Source organism: Coregonus lavaretus (assembly GCF_964263955.1).
Source record: "Coregonus lavaretus genome assembly, chromosome: 26".
Classification (NCBI taxonomy): Eukaryota; Metazoa; Chordata; class Actinopteri; order Salmoniformes; family Salmonidae; genus Coregonus; species Coregonus lavaretus.
Genome location: NC_140013.1, coordinates 10,522,289 through 10,542,479, shown reverse-complemented (window position 1 = coordinate 10,542,479; position 20,191 = coordinate 10,522,289). Strand labels below are relative to the sequence as shown.

General features: G+C 43.2%; 2 protein-coding genes across 2 annotated transcripts; both read left to right on the top strand.

The window, feature by feature from the left end:
- Positions 1-2,407: 2,407 nt before the first annotated feature.
- LOC311101508 (echinoderm microtubule-associated protein-like 1) lies at positions 2,408-3,595 on the top strand (the record flags this gene model as incomplete). The annotated part of the gene is made up of 3 exons (XM_084142656.1): positions 2,408-2,608; positions 3,109-3,241; positions 3,487-3,595. The coding sequence occupies exons 1-3, from the start codon at positions 2,428-2,430 to the stop codon at positions 3,593-3,595; spliced, it is 423 nt and encodes a 140-aa protein (XP_083998782.1). The 5' UTR covers positions 2,408-2,427.
- A 1,277-nt stretch (positions 3,596-4,872) lies between these two features.
- LOC311102187 (echinoderm microtubule-associated protein-like 2) lies at positions 4,873-18,838 on the top strand. The gene is made up of 19 exons (XM_084143437.1): positions 4,873-4,996; positions 8,053-8,075; positions 10,505-10,634; positions 11,369-11,518; positions 12,398-12,467; positions 12,802-12,912; positions 13,103-13,198; positions 13,433-13,567; positions 13,696-13,795; positions 13,984-14,138; positions 14,398-14,523; positions 14,722-14,853; positions 16,562-16,629; positions 16,820-16,908; positions 17,104-17,201; positions 17,304-17,391; positions 17,480-17,575; positions 17,993-18,123; positions 18,329-18,838. Exons 1-19 carry the CDS (start codon positions 4,980-4,982, stop codon positions 18,452-18,454), a joined length of 1,941 nt encoding a protein of 646 aa, XP_083999563.1. The 5' UTR covers positions 4,873-4,979; the 3' UTR covers positions 18,455-18,838.
- The last annotated feature ends 1,353 nt before the right edge of the window (positions 18,839-20,191 follow it).

The following is a 20,191-nucleotide window of genomic DNA, read 5'->3' as shown; positions in this document are numbered from 1 at the left end:
ACAAACAGTGACTCGCCTGTCTCTTTGTGAGCCGCATGTACCGCTAGGGAGAAGGAGGAAAATAAGTAGGAGGCGGGGGATTGGTCCAGGGAGAGAGAGGCAGAACAGGCACTTACATCATCAAACCCTACATCAGAAAGAAGCCCATCCCGGGAGCCCCCAAGAGAGCTAAGGAGAGGAGAGCTGACTGAGTGACTGGTTGGCTAGCTGGCTGAGTGACTGAGCATGACAGGTAGGGGATGGCAAGCAGAGCCCAGAGCCCTATGAATATTTCAGCAGGCTTTGGTTTCTCCTCTGACCTCCATTGTCCTCTCGCAATACACAGGGGTTCATCCCTCTCCACCTTACACTATAGAGCTAACCTTCCCTCTCTCCTCTCCCCATTTAGTCATTTTCATATTATATCATTAGTAGCCATGCATTTTTAACACAGCTGCCACCTGCTTTTCATTAACAAAGTAATGGGATGGCGTTCATGTGGAATCGTTGTTGAGTAATTAGGTAGGTTTAAATGAATGAATGATCACACTTAATTCATTACCAGAAACGTTTCAAACAGGTTTTTTAGTTTGTGACATGGGAATGGGTGGAGTAAACCTCCATAGCTGTGGTTGTTTTGTAACTTGGCCGTTCAGAGGCAGTGTTATTTACATTTGCTGCAGAGGCGATTTTAAATCTTATCCATTCTTTACTCAGCAGATTTCAAATTGTGACCAAGGTTATAAAGCACGCCATGGTTATTTGACAGCAAACTATACCGAAGTCCCCATAAGATCCAATAGGTATTTGTCATGTCGGAGTATCCAGTTTGACATGTTCTTTCATTTTCCCTCCTGCTGAATAAAAACATCTAACAGATGTTGGGATCTTTTTAATCAAACTCTCCGCTATGCCCAATTTGAATGTGTGTTCTTCTACAATCTTTCTGACTGAGAGATTAGATAATTGGTTCCACAGGGTCAGACATGTTACAGGCAGAGTAAATAGGCATGTCAGTCAGAGCAGCATTATACTAAGAAATCCTGTTGGTAGTACTGCATGACAGGGGTGCATATTAGTCCAGGTAGAATTGTCATATGCAAATATCCTTCTCCAAAGACACATTCATCTAACAATGTCTCTTGGTCATTTGAATGGCATCAGTGGTGTAAAGTACTTAAGTAAAAATACTTCAGGCTGACTCACTGAACACAAATGCTTAGTTTGTAAATTATGTCTTGAGTGTTGGAGTGTGCCCCTGGCTCTCCGTAAATAAATAAAAATATTCTGATTTGCGTAATATAAGGAACTTGAAATTATTTATACTTTTACTTTTGATACTTAAGTATATTTAAAACCAAATACTTTGACTTTTATTCAAGTAGTATTTTACTGGGTGACTTTCACTTTTACTTCAGTCATTTTCTATTAAGGTATCTTTACTTTTACTCAAGTATGACAATTGAGTACTTTTTCCTCCACTGAATGGCATATGATGATAACAAATACCAGAATTTTGTCAAGTGACAAACAGTCGTCAACTCAACATTATACTGCATGTACAGCATGCTGTTACATTGTCACAGAATCTGTTTTGACTGCATTGTTTTGTTGAAAGACATTTGAAAGAATTGTCAGACCTTTCAGTTACAGTACATCCTATCTGATATTGCAGAGTTAAGCATTGGAGCTGGAACAGAGGATTACATTGGACAGCCAAATGATGTCATCCCAGTGAAGGACGAGAAGTTAGGGTCTAGCTAGCATCACACAATGGCGAAGGTGCATAAAGATATCGGAATTCAGAAATGACGTCATTGTTTTACCACTACCCACTGAGTTTTTAAAGTACGGTGCGCGACATGGTTCAACGCGCTAATAAATCAATAAATTCAAATTGCCGCCATCTTGGAGCTAGAACTGGGGTCAGGTATAATGTGCTAATGCCAACACACAAAAGAGTAAAGGAGGCCAATGTACAATACAGTTAACTTAGCAAACGAGGCATTTGTGTTAAGTGCATGGGGGCCGCCATCTTTATGCATCTCTGCTATTCTTCAGAGATGTAGAGACAAAATCTTCAAAATGGGGTTGGCCTCAATTTTGTTTCAAGCAAATACCGCTTTTCATCTGTCAGAAACCCCAGAACTGACATTTTTGGTCGTCTTTGCTGTAGGAATCTAAGACCAACATATTGTTTGTCAAGGAAGTAGCCTAGTGTAATCTTTATTAGCAAAAACTAACACACAAAGCATGGAGAATTATGCAAATTCCTGGTTCTGTACTGGGTGAACAACAAAACACCTTTGTTCCATCCTCCTGACACCAGCTCTATCTGTCTCTCTGTCCGTTTTTCCTTCTCCCTCTCTCTCTCCCTCCCCATCTCCCTCCCTCTCCCCCACTCTCTCTCCCTATCTCTCAGATGACAATGTGTCTGCTGGCAGCACCATGGAGGTGGACGACCGCCTGTCCCACCTGGAGCAGCGTGTCCAGTTGCAGGAGGATGAGATCCAGCTGCTAAAGGCCGCACTGGCCGACGCGCTGCGCAGACTGGGCTGCTGTGAGGAGCTGACTCAGCCTGGGGCCGGAGCCGGGGCGTGGAGGCCTACCTTGGCCCCACCCACCAAGGGTGAGGAGCTGGGAGGCTGGGACCACGTTAGACCACCGTAGTCTCGTCAACATACTAGCTGTGATAGGAGAGTCTAGAAGCCTGATACCGAGGAGGTTGCATTATAAACCTGACGCACAAGGCATGGAGAGTGTTGGTTGCCAGCCAGGGGGAATTGTTTTACAAAGGATAATTTAGGACCCCTTAAGGTATCAAAACATACATATACAAAAAATTGTTGATTAAACATTTAATTTGGCCCATAGAAATGCATTGAATAACAGCTTCATACATGGATAAACAAATAGTCCAAAATATATAATCTGAAGGAAGTTTGTTCTGAAGTGTCTGTCCAAATCTGAGAGAAACTATATATATATTTTGTATTTAAAAACTTGCAATGGAGAGATAAACCATGTACTGTATGTAGTCTTTGGTAAGAATTTGCAGTGTCGATTGAAAAACTTCAACAACATACATCTGTTTACTGAACCATTATTTTCTCCCTCTTTTGATGCCAGTGCGCCAACTCCTGCAAGCCTTACCATCCAAGCCTCTCACTCTCAGCAATGGTTATGTCCAGCAGAAACGTATGGGGGGATACCCTTCCTCCCCCTCTTCTCCCCAAAAGGAAGTGTTGCTGTTCATCAAAAGGTAAGACATTGTCCAAATGTGTGGATCTAATACTGTTTTTCTTGGTATCCTTCTATTGTGCATTTCCAAGCTAATCCTTAGGGTGGCAGTGTGGCGTTGAATCTACAGTCTGCACTGCAAACCTATGACCGGGGACATTTCATATCCCTCTCAATATCCTGGTTCACTCTCCCCCCTCTTTCCACCTCTCGTCTTTTTCCCCTCCCTCTTCCTCCTTCCCCCTCTCACCTATCCTCCCCCACCAGGAAGAGCATGTCGACGGAGCGTCTGTCCACGGCCAGGAGAGAGATGGTGTCTGACAGCAGAAGCAGAAACACCTCGTCAAGCAGCTCCACATGTGGCAGGAGCAGGTGATTGTCTGATACAGCACAGACACCGCTAACCCTCTAAACACAGACACTGACTCAGCTAACCCTCGAAACACTGACACAGCAATCACTCCTGCTCTATCTGGCAAACTGAGAGAGCATCGTGTGCAGCCAAGCAACCCTCTGACTGACAATGATGTAGTCATTGGCCAGAGAGAACCAAAGCAGTACCGTAGCATTGCATTCTCACATAAATGTATGCTTAGGCAGCTCTGTGTTACAGTTAGCTATGATTTGTTCCACTTTAGCGCACATCAATGTCCCTCTTTTATCCATAAGACATCTGTGTCCGTAGCTCACATCGGTGCTAATATACATCCGTGCATACCTCATATACATCTGTGTAGTCTACCCAACATCTGAGAATGGGTGTACAGCTCATCTCTGATCTCTGAGGAAATGATCAAGATAGCTTGTCACATCCTGAGCAGCCATATCTGCCTCACTTGCCAGATAAAATACCATTTCTTTCTCCCTGTTTGATCAGACAGGTGACATATGGTGTGGGTCTGTGTTCTTCCTCGGGCTGACATTGTATTCTGACAGTAGAGGTCCCAATGTCTCAGGTGGTTTTGTTGTCGTCCAATTTAGGACACTCTGATCAGTAGACGAATTGTTGTTTTTAACCTCTTGCTGTTCAGATCAGATGACAAAGGATCATTAAACACTTGTGTGAATGCACCACAGATGCATTGCTGTGTAACACCGTGGTGTTGTATTTCTATGGAGAGAGCATGTGAATGCATGCTGGATGTTTGACTGGCTTGAATAATTTCGACCCCAGTATGTGTAATGTCTAGGGAGGAGAGGAGACAGCCAGGGAGTGTTGTTATGACCTCTCTATGTCGACAATACAGATCTACTGATGTGTTTTAACATGTACTTCCATCATTTTAGTCCAGTGCAGTGTTATGTAGGCTACTGTATTTAACAGCATCAGTCGATTCATAAAGGAAGATGGAACAGTGTATTCACAGTCAAATGCATGGATGGTTGCTTGTACCAAACAGAAATGCCCCACACCTGCTCATTGTTTGAATAGTAGATAACAAGATCTGATTGGTTTTATGGAGGTGCTATTAAGCTTTGAATGACAGATGGATACAGCCAGTCCATCCACTCCCTCCTCCCTCAATGAGCTCACTCTGCTGAGGGGTGTCAAATTTCAGGGGCTTAGGTAACGGAGGTGTGGTTACCGAGCAGAGGGGAGGTCCAGCAGAGTTAGGAAGTGCCTCCCCATTGGTGGAAAAAGTGCCCAGACTCAGGACACAGCTAAAGTAAACTGAATAAACAAGGAAGATTGTTAGTTGTCGACAGGGTGTGTGAATCGCGTTGCCAACACTGTGCTGTTACCTAACGGATTAGTTACCATGAAGAGATCACCCAGGTAAATTAATACGTAAACATTTTGCAGTTATGAAGGTGATTGTTTGACAAGCCATTTTGGGTGGATGGATAGTTTTTTCCAACAGGAAGCAGTAACTTTTATCTTATGTGGGACCTTTTCACGCGTTCTCTTTCAGTGGGGTTTGGGGAGGGGCAGCAAAGAAACAAGGTTAGAATGATGCAAACACCAATTATGATTTATAACAGAAACTAAAGCCACAGATAACACATGACTAGGAGATCAAAAGAAAATCAGAGTTTACACACTGAAATGCAAGTACTTTTCATTGTATCGTCTCTTTAAGAACATGAATGTTTTCAAACGTTTGCATGGGGGAACCCAAGAGGGCATTCTGCCTTATCCCTAGGGTTCTCAGCGGTAAGTATCGGCCACAGCTGGGACCATGTGAACTACAATCCCGACACACTGTTTTAACGTTTAGAAACGTTAATAATTCTCGCTTGCGATACGGTTTTAGAAACATAAAGCCCTCCTCTACTTTCACATCACATCAAAATAATTTCACAAATATAAAATATACACTTACTGTACACTGTTTTAACCATTTTTAACACAGTTGCAGCCCAATGTATTTTTCAGTTAAAACACTTTTCTGGCGTCCTTCCGTTACACACAGGTGTTCGGAGCACGCTAGATAGCTAATTAGCACAGGTGGTCGCCTCTGTCTTCCGTAAACAAGCGCTGTAACATGGAAATATGACAGTGTGGGAACCCTAACCTTATAAAGGTGTGTAGTAATTTAACCTTTTGTTTTAAATAATAATAATCTCACTGATATGAAAGAAAAGGTCCTTATGTTTCCAAAACTGTACCGCAAGCGATGCATGTTAACGTTCAGACCTAGTGTCGGGGCTCTTAACAACCCTCCCTGAACGGAAGATACCTTTGTGAATAGACACTAGGGTTAGCGTCTATGAATAGGCTAAGGAGAGCTCTGTCCCATTCCAGTTTTAGGCAGATCATTTACGGGTTTGCATTACGGATGTGTGAGTCAACAAACCAAAAAGAATGGGCATTTTTCTATCTGGGGTTGATTTTTCTATACCAGAGAGGGGCTTACTTGACATTCCCCCCCTTGCTGTTGCAATGTTTCATTGTGATCGTGGGTGGCTGGGTGACTTATTTATTTGGATGACTGATGCCTTTTGCTTTGCAGAATGACTATTGATTGGCACCTTTGCTCATCCACATGCATTAAACATGTCGACTGACGCACCCTGATTGATGGGATAGCTGAGCCTGAGGACGAGGAACAGATTGCATGTATTTGAATGGCAAATTTGATTCAGGGGTCTGAATGCAGGCAAATACTGGTTGAGGAAGAGAGGATGACCACTTTTCTATCTCTTACTGTTTTTAAAGGCGATAATGCAGCAATCTGCACAGAAGTTGACTGGATGTATTTGCATATTTTGTTCTCTGCATTCGGGTAGCACCTGGAATTTAGTAGGTAGGCCTAATGATGGTAGGTTATAACATTTTACATTTTAGTCATTTAGCAGACGCTCTTATCCAGAGCGACTTACAGTTAGTGAGTGCATACATTTTGGTTTTCATACTGGTCCCCCGTGGGAATCGATCCCACAACCCTGGCGTTGCAAGCGCCATGCTCTACCAACTGAGCTACACGGGACTCAATGAGTACTTTAATATTTACTTCATAGATTTCAACAGTAACTTTCTACCAAATGTTACAATGTTGCTTGTTTTGAGGAATCTTAAAGAAACAAACACACATTTCATCCATTTAATTACTTAGTAAATACCTTGTCATTTCTGTCCGGTAAAATGAAGTTCTGCTAACTGCATTCCTGCATTGTCGGAGGCTTTTCAAGCCACACCATTATTTATCTCTCTGGCCTTCCTGTTTCCAGTTCCCATCAAGTCTTGCTTTAATTAGTAGTTTTGGATCTTTCAGCGTCTCATTGGACACAACAGGGCCTCTCCTCATTTTGAAAAGCCGCATGCAGGGAGACAAACAGGCCTTTATGTAGCTACTTTAAAGAGAGCCCTTCCCCGTCTGTCTCTGTGGTTGTCCCACAAACAACCAGGCTCCAGATATAATACACTGTAGTGGATGAATGCTCAGCCAAAGACAGAAACATGAAAGCCTCTCTGTTTACTTGCTCTTTTTCCCCCATGTTTTCAGTCTGTCCATCTATATTGGATCTTGGTGTGTGCTATGCCTTGCGAGCAAACTTGTATTTGCCCAAATGTACTACTAATACAGTTTCAGTTTGAATAGCATGAATTAATGAAACAAGCTGTCAAATAAAACAATCTGCAGTAGTATTGTAATTGTATCCAGTCTTCCTCCAAACGGAATAACCTACTGCTCTATGCTCTCGGATTGGTTAAGATGCTCAAATTGGCTATTTCATGCAATTCACATTCCTTACAAACCATGATAAGAAATGTTCCTCCTAGACTAGTCTCTCTCATCTTACTTACCATCACTCCTGTGACTGTGTTGCCATGGTAATCTCAAACTGTCCTAGCTAGGCAACCTATCAGTGGCCTTGACAGAAACTCATTGCTTTTCAGCTGATGTAGGGGAGTGCTGGAGAGGCCACTCGATAGGATATTGACTGTCGCGCTGTCTCTGTCACTCTCTCGTGCTCTTTATTTCATTCTCTGTCACTCTCTCTCATAACTGTCCTTATCTTCCATTTCATGGCATTGCACCAGTTATATTTTCTATATCTCATGAATACAGTAGTTTCCCTTCCGTATTGTGTCTGTGAATACTGTATTTAATATGTTTATGTTTTCTATATGCTCTATAGTATGAACTACTGCTTTTAATATTGCAGCACTATTTGGATAATGCTGACCGTGCATTGTGGAGCTGGTTGATGGGCTCTAATGTGGAGGTCAGGAATAAAGGATGAGGTCACTGAATAATGTAGTCCATTGCAGCAACACCATGAGTTAAAAACTGCATCTCAGAAACTTCCAAACTGCTCCCACCAAGTGTCTTGTCATAACAATAACCTTTGATGTGTATAACAATCTACTGATTTATCTCGTTTCAGCAAAGAATGCTCCGTCAATGCAGGTACGTCTTAGCACAGCAACAGGCCTGTGTGTGTGTGTGTGATTCCTTTACCATACTTGGCACCCTTTTATACCTCACTGTTTGACTGAAGAATAATACAGTGTACCTTAGCAAGATAATTCATTATATTATATTAATTATGTGCTAACAAAAACATCATTTCCAGGCACTGAGCATTTTGAAATACTACCCCCATAACAAATAAGCATTGCCCAGTTTACTACACAGAAATCCATGAAACAGGAGCACTGAAGTTAAGAATGAAAATGTCCAATAAACAACCATTTTTAACAAGCTATTTGCCTGCATTTTCCCTTGTCCTTTCTGAGTGCTTGGGTAAATGATTAGGGACCACAGAGCTGCATGGTAAGAGCCAGCGAGGAGAGCACACTGCTCTATTAATGAGCTCAATTGACTCACGTTATGACAGCAGCTTCAGCACTATAATGCAAGTCATAACTGCAATTAGTTTTTTTAATGATGTTAGGTCAGCCAAGAGAGACCGTATTATGGGGTACATTGAGTAATTGTAGTGCCTCAACAAAAAACAATTCTGCAAAGCTTCAGAACTGTTTGAAATGACATACATTAAAGCTATATATTTTGGCGTCATGCTTCAGTGCACATCCTGCCTCTTACATTGGTGGGGAAACAGAATTTGTTTGAGTGCTTACAGTGGGGAAAAAAAGTATTTAGTCAGCCACCAATTGTGCAAGTTCTCCCACTTAAAAATATGAGAGAGGCCTGTAATTTCCATCATAGGTACACGTCAACTATGACAGACAAATTGAGAAAGAAAAATCCAGAAAATCACATTGTAGGATTTTTAATGAATTTATTTGCAAATTATGGTGGAAAATAAGTATTTGGTCACCTACAAACAAGCAAGATTTCTGGCTCTCACAGACCTGTAACTTCTTCTTTAAGAGGCTCCTCTCTCCTCCACTCGTTACCTGTATTAATGGCACCTGTTTGAACTTGTTATCAGTATAAAAGACACCTGTCCACAACCTCAAACAGTCACACTCCAAACTCCACTATGGCCAAGACCAAATAGCTGTCAAAGGACACCAGAAACAAAATTGTAGACCTGCACCAGGCTGGGAAGACTGAATCTGCAATAGGTAAGCAGCTTGGTTTGAAGAAATCAACTGTGGGAGCAATTATTAGGAAATGGAAGACATACAAGACCACTGATAATCTCCCTCGATCTGGGGCTCCACGCAAGATCTCACCCCGTGGGGTCAAAATGATCACAAGAACGGTGAGCAAAAATCCCAGAACCACACGGGGGGACCTAGTGAATGACCTGCAGAGAGCTGGGACCAAAGTAACAAAGCCTACCATCAGTAACACACTACGCCGCCAGGGACTCAAATCCTGCAGTGCCAGACGTGTCCCCCTGCTTAAGCCAGTACATGTCCAGGCCCGTCTGAAGTTTGCTAGAGTACATTTGGATGATCCAGAAGAGGATTGGGAGAATGTCATATGGTCAGATGAAACCAAAATAGAACTTTTTGGTAAAAACGCAACTCGTCGTGTTTGGAGGACAAAGAATGCTGAGTTGCATCCAAAGAACACCATACCTACTGTGAAGCATGGGGGTGGAAACATCATGCTTTGGGTCTGTTTTCTGCAAAGGGACCAGGACGACTGATCCGTGTAAAGGAAAGAATGAATGGGGCCATGTATCGTGAGATTTTGAGTGAAAACCTCCTTCCATCAGCAAGGGCATTGCAGATGAAACGTGGCTGGGTCTTTCAGCATGACAATGATCCCAAACACACCGCCCGGGCAACGAAGGAGTGGCTTCGTAAGAAGCATTTCAAGGTCCTGGAGTGGCCTAGCCAGTCTCCAGATCTCAACCCCATAGAAAATCTTTGGAGGGAGTTGAAAGTCCGTGTTGCCCAGCGACAGCCCCAAAACATCACTGCTCTAGAGGAGATCTGCATGGAGGAATGGGCCAAAATACCAGCAACAGTGTGTGAAAACCTTGTGAAGACTTACAGAAAACGTTTGACCTGTGTCATTTCCAACAAAGGGTATATAACAAAGTATTGAGAAACGTATTGTTATTGACCAAATACTTATTTTCCACCATAATTTGCAAATAAATTCATAAAAAATCCTACAATGTGATTTTCTGGATTTCTTTTTCTCATTTTGTCTGTCATAGTTGACGTGTACCTATGATGAAAATTACAGGCCTCTCTCATCTTTTTAAGTGGGAGAACTTGCACAATTGGTGGCTGACTAAATACTTTTTTCCCCCACTGTATGTTCAAAAGATTGTTACATTTCACTACCTACCGTACATGCTATCATGCTTGCAAGGAACGGTACAGAGAGGAAGTGTTTCACCATTTAAAAAAAACTTCTCTCTGCTGCATGTTCTTATCTCCCTGTTATCTCCCCCTCTCCTGTATCAGAGGATGGCTATGTGAGGATGTTCCTGAGGGGTCGGCCAGTCACCATGCACATGCCTGACCAGAAGAGGGACAGCTACAGCCTGGACCACAAGGGGGCGCTGCCTGAGCACAAGCTCAAACTGCAGTGGGTGTATCCTTCTGCCACTGACAAACAGAGAGTAGTGCTGCTAGGAATACAGGGGTGTATTCACTAGAAACCAAACGGAACAAAACAGGGAGGGACCTATCTGAATTATTCCAATATAAACTTTTGTTGAACATGTTTTTCAGTTTGCTAGGGTTGGACTAATGATTACACCCCAGATGAGGCAGGGAAAGCTCGGTGGGGGAAATGGCTATAGAAGTATATTTAAGCAATAAGGCACGATGGGGTGTGGTGTATGGCCGATACACCACGGCTAAGGACTGTTCTTATGCACGACGCAACACAGAGTGCCTGGATACAGCCCTTAGCCGTGGTATATTGGCCATATACCACAAACCCCCGAGGTGCATTATTGCAGTTATAAACTGGTTACCAACGTAATTAGAGCAGTAAAAATAAATGTTTTGTCATACCTGTGGTATACGGCTTGGTATATCACGGCTTTCAGCCAATCAGCATTCAGGGCTCGAACCACCCAGTTTATAATGTGCATTTGAGAAAGGACATTTCCGTGTTTCATTACTGTCATCACAAAAGAATATAGTACCACATTACTATAGTTGATGACTTGTGTGTGAGTTTATGACCTCTGGAGAGTAACTTCTTTGATTTGTATTGTACTTCCCTTCCATAAGTTCTGAGATAGCATCAGCCTCCTACTGTTCAACACTGGTTGTTCACAGGGTTACTGTTGTGGTCCTTAATCCTCGGTCGTCCAGGTATGGGTACAGGGGCAGAGACTGCCGCACCAACCTCTACCTGCTCCCCACAGGGGAGATAGTCTACTTCAATGCCTCTGTGGTGGTGCTCTACAACGTGGAGGAACAGCAGCAGAGACATTACCTGGGCCACAACGACGATGTCAAATGGTAAGGCTAGTGTGCTTGGTTCAGCAGCTCCCACTACCATAACCTTTAGATGACTGGCGCAAGCACACAACTTTTCTTCAGGAAATGTATCTTATTTTTCTTTGCCTTAGCTTTCACTCCAGATGATGATGATACCCCACTGCATTTAGTGCAGCAATGCACGTGATAGGCTTCGCAAAGGGCAAGATGTTTCATTTGGAATTAATTTAGCTGAATGTGATTGCTCACTAGATGGCATTCACAGTTTCATCTGATAATCATCAGCTATCATTTGATTCAAATCGGGGCAAGGTAGAATTGCATTTTCCAAGGCTTACTGTGCCAAGAGAACTTCCTTGAATGACACATTGATTCAGAATAAACTAACTTTATTTAAATTAGGTCCTGTTCGAGGCTCTGTGTCTCCTGTGCAAACAAAGGTTGGGCTGGTATATGGTAATGTCCTACTTGCACAGTATCATTTTCATACATGTTGGGCTATAGCTAACTATTTGATATGCCTGACCAGCATACTCTTTCATTAGTATTGTAGACTGTTTTCAGTGTGGCTATAATAATGTCGAATTTACCTTCAAAATGTGCAAATGCGTTCATGAAAGTATTATGTATCATCACAACACTTATGCTTCTTCAAGGGCTCTTCATACCAGTGTATTTGTTGTAGGGCCCATTATTTGCTTGTTGAAGTATCATTGACTGTTTGTTTATTTCATGAGTCATTATTAAAGGTCTGAATAAATGAGTTGACTTAGACGGCATTACAGCCGTTGTATACAGAGATGGAAAAAAACAAACAAGAAGTCCCCAGAGGACAGTGGGAAAGGTTAGCTTGGCCTTATGACTCACCACATCACTGTCACTGTGCTCTCTTCCCGGCAGCTTAGGCATCCATCCAGACATGGTCACCATAGCCACTGGACAAGTCGCCGGAACCTCCAAAGATGGCAAGGTACATTTTAAAATAAAACAAATGATTACGTTCTGAAGGAATGACCTCTTCTGATCTCTTATGGGAATCGTATTGTGGTTCACAGTAGGATGTCCATGACTGCAGTGGTTCCAATTTCTCTCTCTGACCTACTCTCTCTCTCTTTCATTAATTTCATTATCAGCTGTTAGAGGGCAAGGTACATTTAAAATCAACAAATTCTGAAGAAATGACCAGTTATGTCCTGTTATGACCATCTTATATTTTATATTATTCAAATATATTATACATTTCAATGTAATGCATGACAGCACTGTATCCACTTTCTTTCTCTCACACCCACTCTCTCTCTCAGCTGTTGCCTCCTCATGTGCGTGTGTGGGATTCGGTCAGTCTCAATACCCTGCATGTCATTGGGATGGGCGTGTTTGACCGTGCGGTCACCTGTGTGGCCTTCTCCAAGTCGGTAAGCCCTCCACAACCTGATTACAGACCTAACTTTGAGAAAGTAATTCATAGTAATTCATTATTATTTTGAAAGCATGTTCCATGACAATATATATATGTTAAATATCTATAAATTGTCTGAAACAAATAGAGCCATTTATTTACATGATATATATATATGGCTCTGATAAATACCTGTCCTTCAACAGAATGGTGGCACTCATCTCTGTGCCGTCGACGATGCCAATGATCACATCCTGTCTGTGTGGAACTGGCAGAAGGAGAAACAGCTGGCTGATGTGAAGGTGATGAAGCCTCACAGACTAAACTACAGTATGCATGAGGAGAGCTGCTATCCTTGGTATTGCATGGTATATCACGGCAATAAAGACTAGTCATGATTGATCACTGTTAACATAAGGAAAAGTGAAGGCGTCAGCAGTGTAGGCTTGAGTATGAGAAAGTGTTGTTATCTGTGGTGCAGTCAGTCACCATCGTCTGCCAGTTCAGGGGTCTAATTCTCCTGTCATCCCCTCCAGTGCTCTAATGACTCAGTGCTGGCCGCAGCCTTCCACCCAATGGACGCCAACCTGATCGTCACCTGTGGGAAGTCCCACTTGAACTTCTGGACCATGGACGGAAACACTCTCACCAAACGCCAGGGGCTGTTCGAGGTGTGTGAACAACCAAAAAACAACTTAACTTCTGTCTCCTGTTACAACTGGTAACTGTAAAAAATATGATTTTGTGTACACAAAGTAATTATTGAATTATAACAGTACTGTTAAACATTTTCTCCCAGAAAAACGAGAAGCCCAAGTACGTGCTGTGTGTGGCCTTTGCTGAGAACGGAGACGCCATCACAGGAGACTCCAGTGGGAACATCTACGTCTGGGCCAAAGGTCTGTTTGAAGACAACAGCCTTCTCAGCCATCGTAACTTAGTGCTCTGCAACCAGTCATTCAATTCACACATCCATTTCTTTACTTATATGAAAGCAATTTATTACAAATAAAGTACACATCACACAAGTCCACCTCAAACGTCCCTCCTTGAAGCATATTATTTGACAGCGGTTTGTGATTGACAGGTGGGAACCGGATCAGCCAGGTGGTGGCGCGGGCCCATGAGGGCGGGATCTTCTCCCTGTGTGTGCTGAAGGACGGTACGCTGGTGTCAGGTGGAGGGAAGGACCGCAGGATGGTGCTCTGGGACCACGACTATCACAAGCAGAGTGAGATGGAGGTGAGAGAAGAGGGTGTGAATGACTCAGAAGGATGAGTAAACCTTATGCAGATAAGGACATGCTGTACTCTATATGAACCAAAATCAAGACTGCTGAGCTCATAGCTTCCCTTGACCTTTTCCTTAGCACATGACAGTTACAAAGACCAAGTGTTTGTTAACTGTTTAGGTGTCCTTTGGGCAGCCGTAATGCAACTTGAGAATGACAGATGAGATGTATAGTTTTATGCTTTTTGCTGTTGTGTGTCCTCTCTCTCAGGTCCCTGAGGCGTTTGGGCCAGTGAGAGCCGTGACTGAGGGGAAGCAGGGGGAGCTGTTAGTTGGGACCACCAAGAACGCCATCCTTACAGGCTCATTCCCTGAAATACTCAACCCTATAGTACAGGTACACAACCTCTCAATTGCCACTGTAACTAGTTATTTCCTACATATACGTTTTTACCTGTTTTATAACGCCCATATTTCTCTTCTCTCCCTTCCTCTTTTACCGTTCTTCATCATCTGTCTCCATTTTGCTTTTTCTGTACATGCAATACCCTTTCTCTATAATCTCGCCTCCTCTCTTAATCTCTCCATCTCTCAGGGTCACACAGATGAGCTGTGGGGGCTGGACATCCATCCTTCTATGGAGCAGTTTGTGACTTGTGGCCAGGACAAGCAGGTCCACCTATGGGACACCAACTCCCATCAGCCTCTCTGGAGCAAGACCATAGAGGTGCTCAATCTTCCGACTCTTCTCTGTAGCTACACTCCTTTGAATATACGGTCGTGGTCAAAAGTTTTGAGAATGACACAAATATTAATTTTCACAAAGTCTGCTGCCTCAGTTTTTATGATGGAAATTTGCATATACTCCAGAATGTTATGAAGAGTGATCAGATTAATTGCAAAGTCCCTCTTTCCCATGAAAATGAACTTAATCCCAAAATGTCCACCCTGCCACAAAAGGACCAGCTGACATCATGTCAGTGATTCTCTCGTTAACACAGGTGAGAGTGTTGACGAGGACAAGGCTGGAGATCACTCTGACATGCTGATTGAGTTAGAATAACAGACTGGAAGCTTTAGAAGGAGGGTGGTGCTTGAAATCATTGTTCTTCCTCTGTTAACCATGGTTACCTGCAAGGAAACACGTGCCGTCATCATTGCTTTGCACAAAAAGGGCTTCACAGGCATGGATATTGCTGCTAGTAAGATTGCACCTAAATCAACCATTTATCGGATCATCAAGAACTTCAAGGAGAGCGGTTCAATTGTTGTGAAGAAGGCTTCAGGGCGCCCAAGAAAGTCCAGCAAGCGCCAGGACCGGCTCCTAAAGTTGATTCAGCTGCGGGATCGGGGCACCACCAGTGCAGAGCTTGCTCAGGAATGGCAGCAGGCTGGTGTGAGTGCATCTGCACGCACAGTGTGGCGAATACTTTTGGAGGATGGCCTGGTGTCAAGAAGGGCAGCAAGGAAGCCACTTCTCTCCAGGAAAAACATCAGGGACAGACTGATATTCTGCAAAAGGTACAGGGATTGGACTGCTGAGGACTGGGGTAAAGACAAGGTGCGCGCTACCAGCAGTCCTGTGTCATGCCAACAGTAAAGCATCCTGAGACCATTCATGTGTGGGGTTGCTTCTCAGCCAAGGGAGTGGGCTCACTCACAATTTTGCCTAAGAACACAGCCATGAATAAAGAATGGTACCAACACATCCTCCGAGAGCAACTTCTCCCAACCATCCAATAACAGTTTGGTGACGAACAATGCCTTTTCCAGCATGATAGAGCACCTTGCCATAATGCAAAAGTGATAACTAAGTGGCTCGGGGAACAAAACATCAACATTTTGGGTCCATGGCCCGAAAACTCCCCAGACCTTAATCCCATTTGAGAATTTGTGGTCAATCCTCAAGAGGCGGGTGGACAAACAAAACCCCACAAATTCTGACAAACTCCAAGCATTGATTATACAAGAATGGGCTGCCATCAGTCAGGATGTGGCCCAGAAGTTAATTGACAGCATGCCAGGGCGGATTGCAGAGGTCTTGAAAAAGAAGGGTCAACACTGCAAATATTGACTCTTTGCATAAGGTTAATGTAATTGTCACTAAAAGCCGTTGACACTTATGGAATGCTTGTAATTATACTTCAGTATACCATAGTAACATCTGACAAAAATATCTAAAAACACTGAAGCAGCAAACTTTGTGAAGACCAATACTTGTGTCATTCTCAAAACGTTTGACCACGACTGTACACCAGCTTCAAGAAGAGAGTTGTAGTTGGTCCAGATCCACACTTCGTTACCCTGCTGTAATGACAAAGGCACCTGAAACATCTAGCTTAGTGAATTTACATCAGTCCACAGTAGTTGTCCTGACTTGTATGTGATGGGCACCATGCAGCCCTGTTGATCCTCTGTCTCCCTCCATCCTCCAGGACCCAGGGCGCTCTGCAGGGTTCCATCCCAGTGGAGCTGTGCTGGCAGTGGGGACCATGACAGGAAGGTACTGTACATCCTCAGATCCTCTCACATTTGCTTGACAATCATCTTTAATTGGACAATGAAATGCTAACAGCACACTTCATTTAGACAGGATGAAGGATTTGGTATGGAATTTGATTACATAGTATTAGGGCAAAGACACCATCAAATGATCTCTCCTATACTTCCTCATCCTGTCTGTGTGTCTGTAGGTGGTTGGTGCTGGACACTGACACCCGAGACCTGGTGTACATGCACACTGATGGCAACGAGATAATCTCTAATGTCAAGTACTCCCCAGGTACTGTACAAGAGACGTCATTTACAATATCATATATCCCTCCTTAAATATACACATTGTTAATGGCTCCAATAAGTGACATCTCAGAAAATGGCTGACCATCTGTCTGAACAAAACGGTACAGGATTATACAGTATTCTTATCCACCTCCTCCTACATCCACAATCACAACTAACCGAACTCTCCTGTTCTTAGATGGCAACTTCCTAGCTGTAGGTTCCCATGACAACTTTGTTTACATCTATGCCGTGACGGAGAATGGCAAGAAGTACAGCCGCGTGGGGAAATGCACTGTAAGTAATAAAGACAATCCCATTTATGGGAAATTAAATCCCTCTGTTTTCTGAACTATTACACTAACATTTTTGTGATTTGTTTATTTATTTTCCTCATAGGGTCACTCCAGTTTTGTCACCCACCTGGATTGGTCCGTTGACAGCCAATACATTGTAACCAACTCAGGAGACTACGAGATCCTATTCTGTGAGTCTCTTTTGTCCAAATGGATAACTTTGTCTATAACTGCGGTCTATTGTGGTACATTCAAGCTTATCTTCTGTTTGTGGTAAAGGGGAAGCTTCCAGCGCCAAACATGTGACGAGCATAGACCTAGTTCGTAATGTGCAGTGGGCAACTTCCACTTGTGTTCTAGGCTTCAGCGTCTTTGGTGAGTCACCACTTCCTGTTTCACTTGTGATATGGGGTATTGATGGCAAAACCAGACTGTAGCTTTATAAATCCAAGAAACGAAACTTATCTGCGTCAACTGTAACTCACTGAGTTCTTTAAACCGTCTGTTCAGGTCACTAGCAATTGGCGATTGTGACAGCAGTCCAATCATTTTAAAATGGAGCTGTTAGTCTTTGCAATTGTATCAAGTGAGAGTCTCTGTTTCCTGCCTCTGGGCTGGTTTGGTTCTATCTAGTGGAGTAGTGGAGGGTAAACGCAAGTAAATAGTCTACCCACCTTTTGTGGAAGAATGCATTAAAAGTATACGAACTTAAGCATTACTTTTTTCACCGCAACTGGCGATCACAGTTTACCCACCTATTTTTTTTACACCTACATCACTGGTTCCATCTAGGTGTTTGGCCCGACGGTGCTGATGGCACGGACATTAACGCCGTGTGCAGGTCACATGACTCTTCCCTGCTGGCCTCTGCTGACGACTTTGGCAAAGTGCGCTTGTTCTCCAACCCCTGCTCCCAGCCAAGGGTACGTTTGCAATCATTTACATCTTATACGTTTTTATTTGAGTGTTTTCTCATCCACTTAAATTAACCTGTTTGCATCTAAACATATGAAAGTTAATCATTCAGGGGACATTTTTTACTAAAGTGGAAGTTAGGATTTGCCCCTCAGTGGATTAATTATTAACCTTCTCTTTGTGTCTGTCTCCCCTCCTTGTCACGCCATGCAGGCCCCAAGCCATACCTACAGTGGCCACAGCAGCCATGTGACCAACGTTGCCTTTCTCCACGACGACAGTCACCTGATCTCCACAGGAGGGAAGGACACCAGCATCCTCCAGTGGGTGGTCGCCTAGACAACCCTGCTGCATCAGTCTCCACCTTCGCCTCCTGCCCACCAGAGGGCAGCACTTCTGTGCCTATAAAAACACCCACTTTAACCCTCTCCTCTGCACTGTTTGTCTGATGGTACTGTCCTGAGGTGCCACTAGGTGGGGCACTGACTTCAGAGAATAAGCATGTTGAGACTATTTAAGGCTATTTAAACACAGTTGTAGCTGCTATTTATGTTGCAAGGTCTATAGAGGTATATTATACAGTATATCTGAGTCGCTGTGAGATTCTAATATTAACTGTAATGTGGTGGCGTGGCACCTAGCACTTCATACATATTTAGGAGTGAGTTTAAGCTGTGCTTTGCCTTTGTTTTGTTAATAAAGTTTCTAACCCAATCATGTTTGAATACGCTCTGATACTGTATTTAAAGAGCTATCTACCAGAGGCAGTGACTCAAATGGTGTACTGCGACTTTTTAAAAGGTAGCCTAAAATAATAATGTTTAATGTAATGTACAATTGCAAACATTTTGGGTCTTCTGACTTGCTTTGGAGCTACTACAGTATACTCATCACTTCCTGCCTATGAAACATACAGGAAGTTTCAAATGTACACCCTAGGCTTTTTCCCAAATGCCAAGGTGAGGCATACTTCATTGTATTTTCACAAGTTTTTCACAAGTGACCCCTGCTGTGTATTGCAGTTCTCTTTAGACAGTCAACATGCTGACGACCATAACATCCCTTTTAACCTATTTGTTTGAAGGCTCAAGGCCTAACCTGTTGTTATTGGTCATGAGGCTGATGTGGAGGTGACCTGTCAACGCGTGCCTGATTAGCAAGGAGGAAGAAGGTCATGGTAAACCTCAAACAGCATTAACGTCTCCTCAATTGTTTTGCCCTCTGTGGTTCAATCATATGGAGGAAGTCATGTTTTTTCCTGTAAACCTTACGCAAACAGACAATGTCCTTGATCACTGTCCATTTGCCATCCTATTTTACTCAGTACTTCAAAACACTTGAAAGGGTCATAGTTGGTGAATACACTTTCAAGTAGTTTGTTGTGGAGTGTTTTGCACCAGAAACCTCTGCAATCCTACTTGCACATCAAAGTAATTGCTGTCCCACTTAAAATTAATCTGTCAGCTATTCAGAATACCTAACTCATCATTTAACAAACATTCCCATTTAGTACTGAAAACAAACAAGAAAATGGTGGTGCAAGTGCGTTGACTGTCTACATATACCAAGCCCTGCCGTACTGTGTTATATAAAACGGAACTCTACAAACCCAAGCTCAAGCAGGGAGGTTAGTGGATTTTAATCTTCAAAGAGGAAGTGCATATCTTGGGTAATTGGTTGCTGGGCAATGGCTGGGTTGATGCTGCTGTGGCTGTGTTGAAGCCCTGGTATGTGGGAACACTAATCTGCCTCTTTCCAGGCCGCCTCAAGATGCTCCTTCCCTGGTCCTCACTGAGGTTGGAGGGTGGGGGTAATAATATCGACTCCTTGGGGGATATGAGAAGTTAAACAATATGACAAAAATTCAAGTGGAATTAGGCGGATGAGACTCCCAGCATCTGGGCCGAGCAGCCGCTTGTTGAGTGGCTTTTGCTGTGTTTTCACTCAAAGATTAAAGCCCAGGCTCAAAATAGAACAACTTCACTTACATTTAACTTTTTGCAGTGTAAATAAATCTGAGTTGCTTTTCTCTTACTGTCAGGACCATGGGCTCAGAAAGACGGATGGATATCTCAG

Bases quoted from the DNA above. Each gene is read 5' to 3' on its own strand.
- LOC311102187 (XM_084143437.1), top strand. The intron at 13,199-13,432 runs GTGATGAAGCCT...CATCCCCTCCAG, and splicing joins AACAGCTGGCTGATGTGAAG to TGCTCTAATGACTCAGTGCT. The intron at 13,796-13,983 runs GTCTGTTTGAAG...TGTGATTGACAG, and splicing joins CATCTACGTCTGGGCCAAAG to GTGGGAACCGGATCAGCCAG.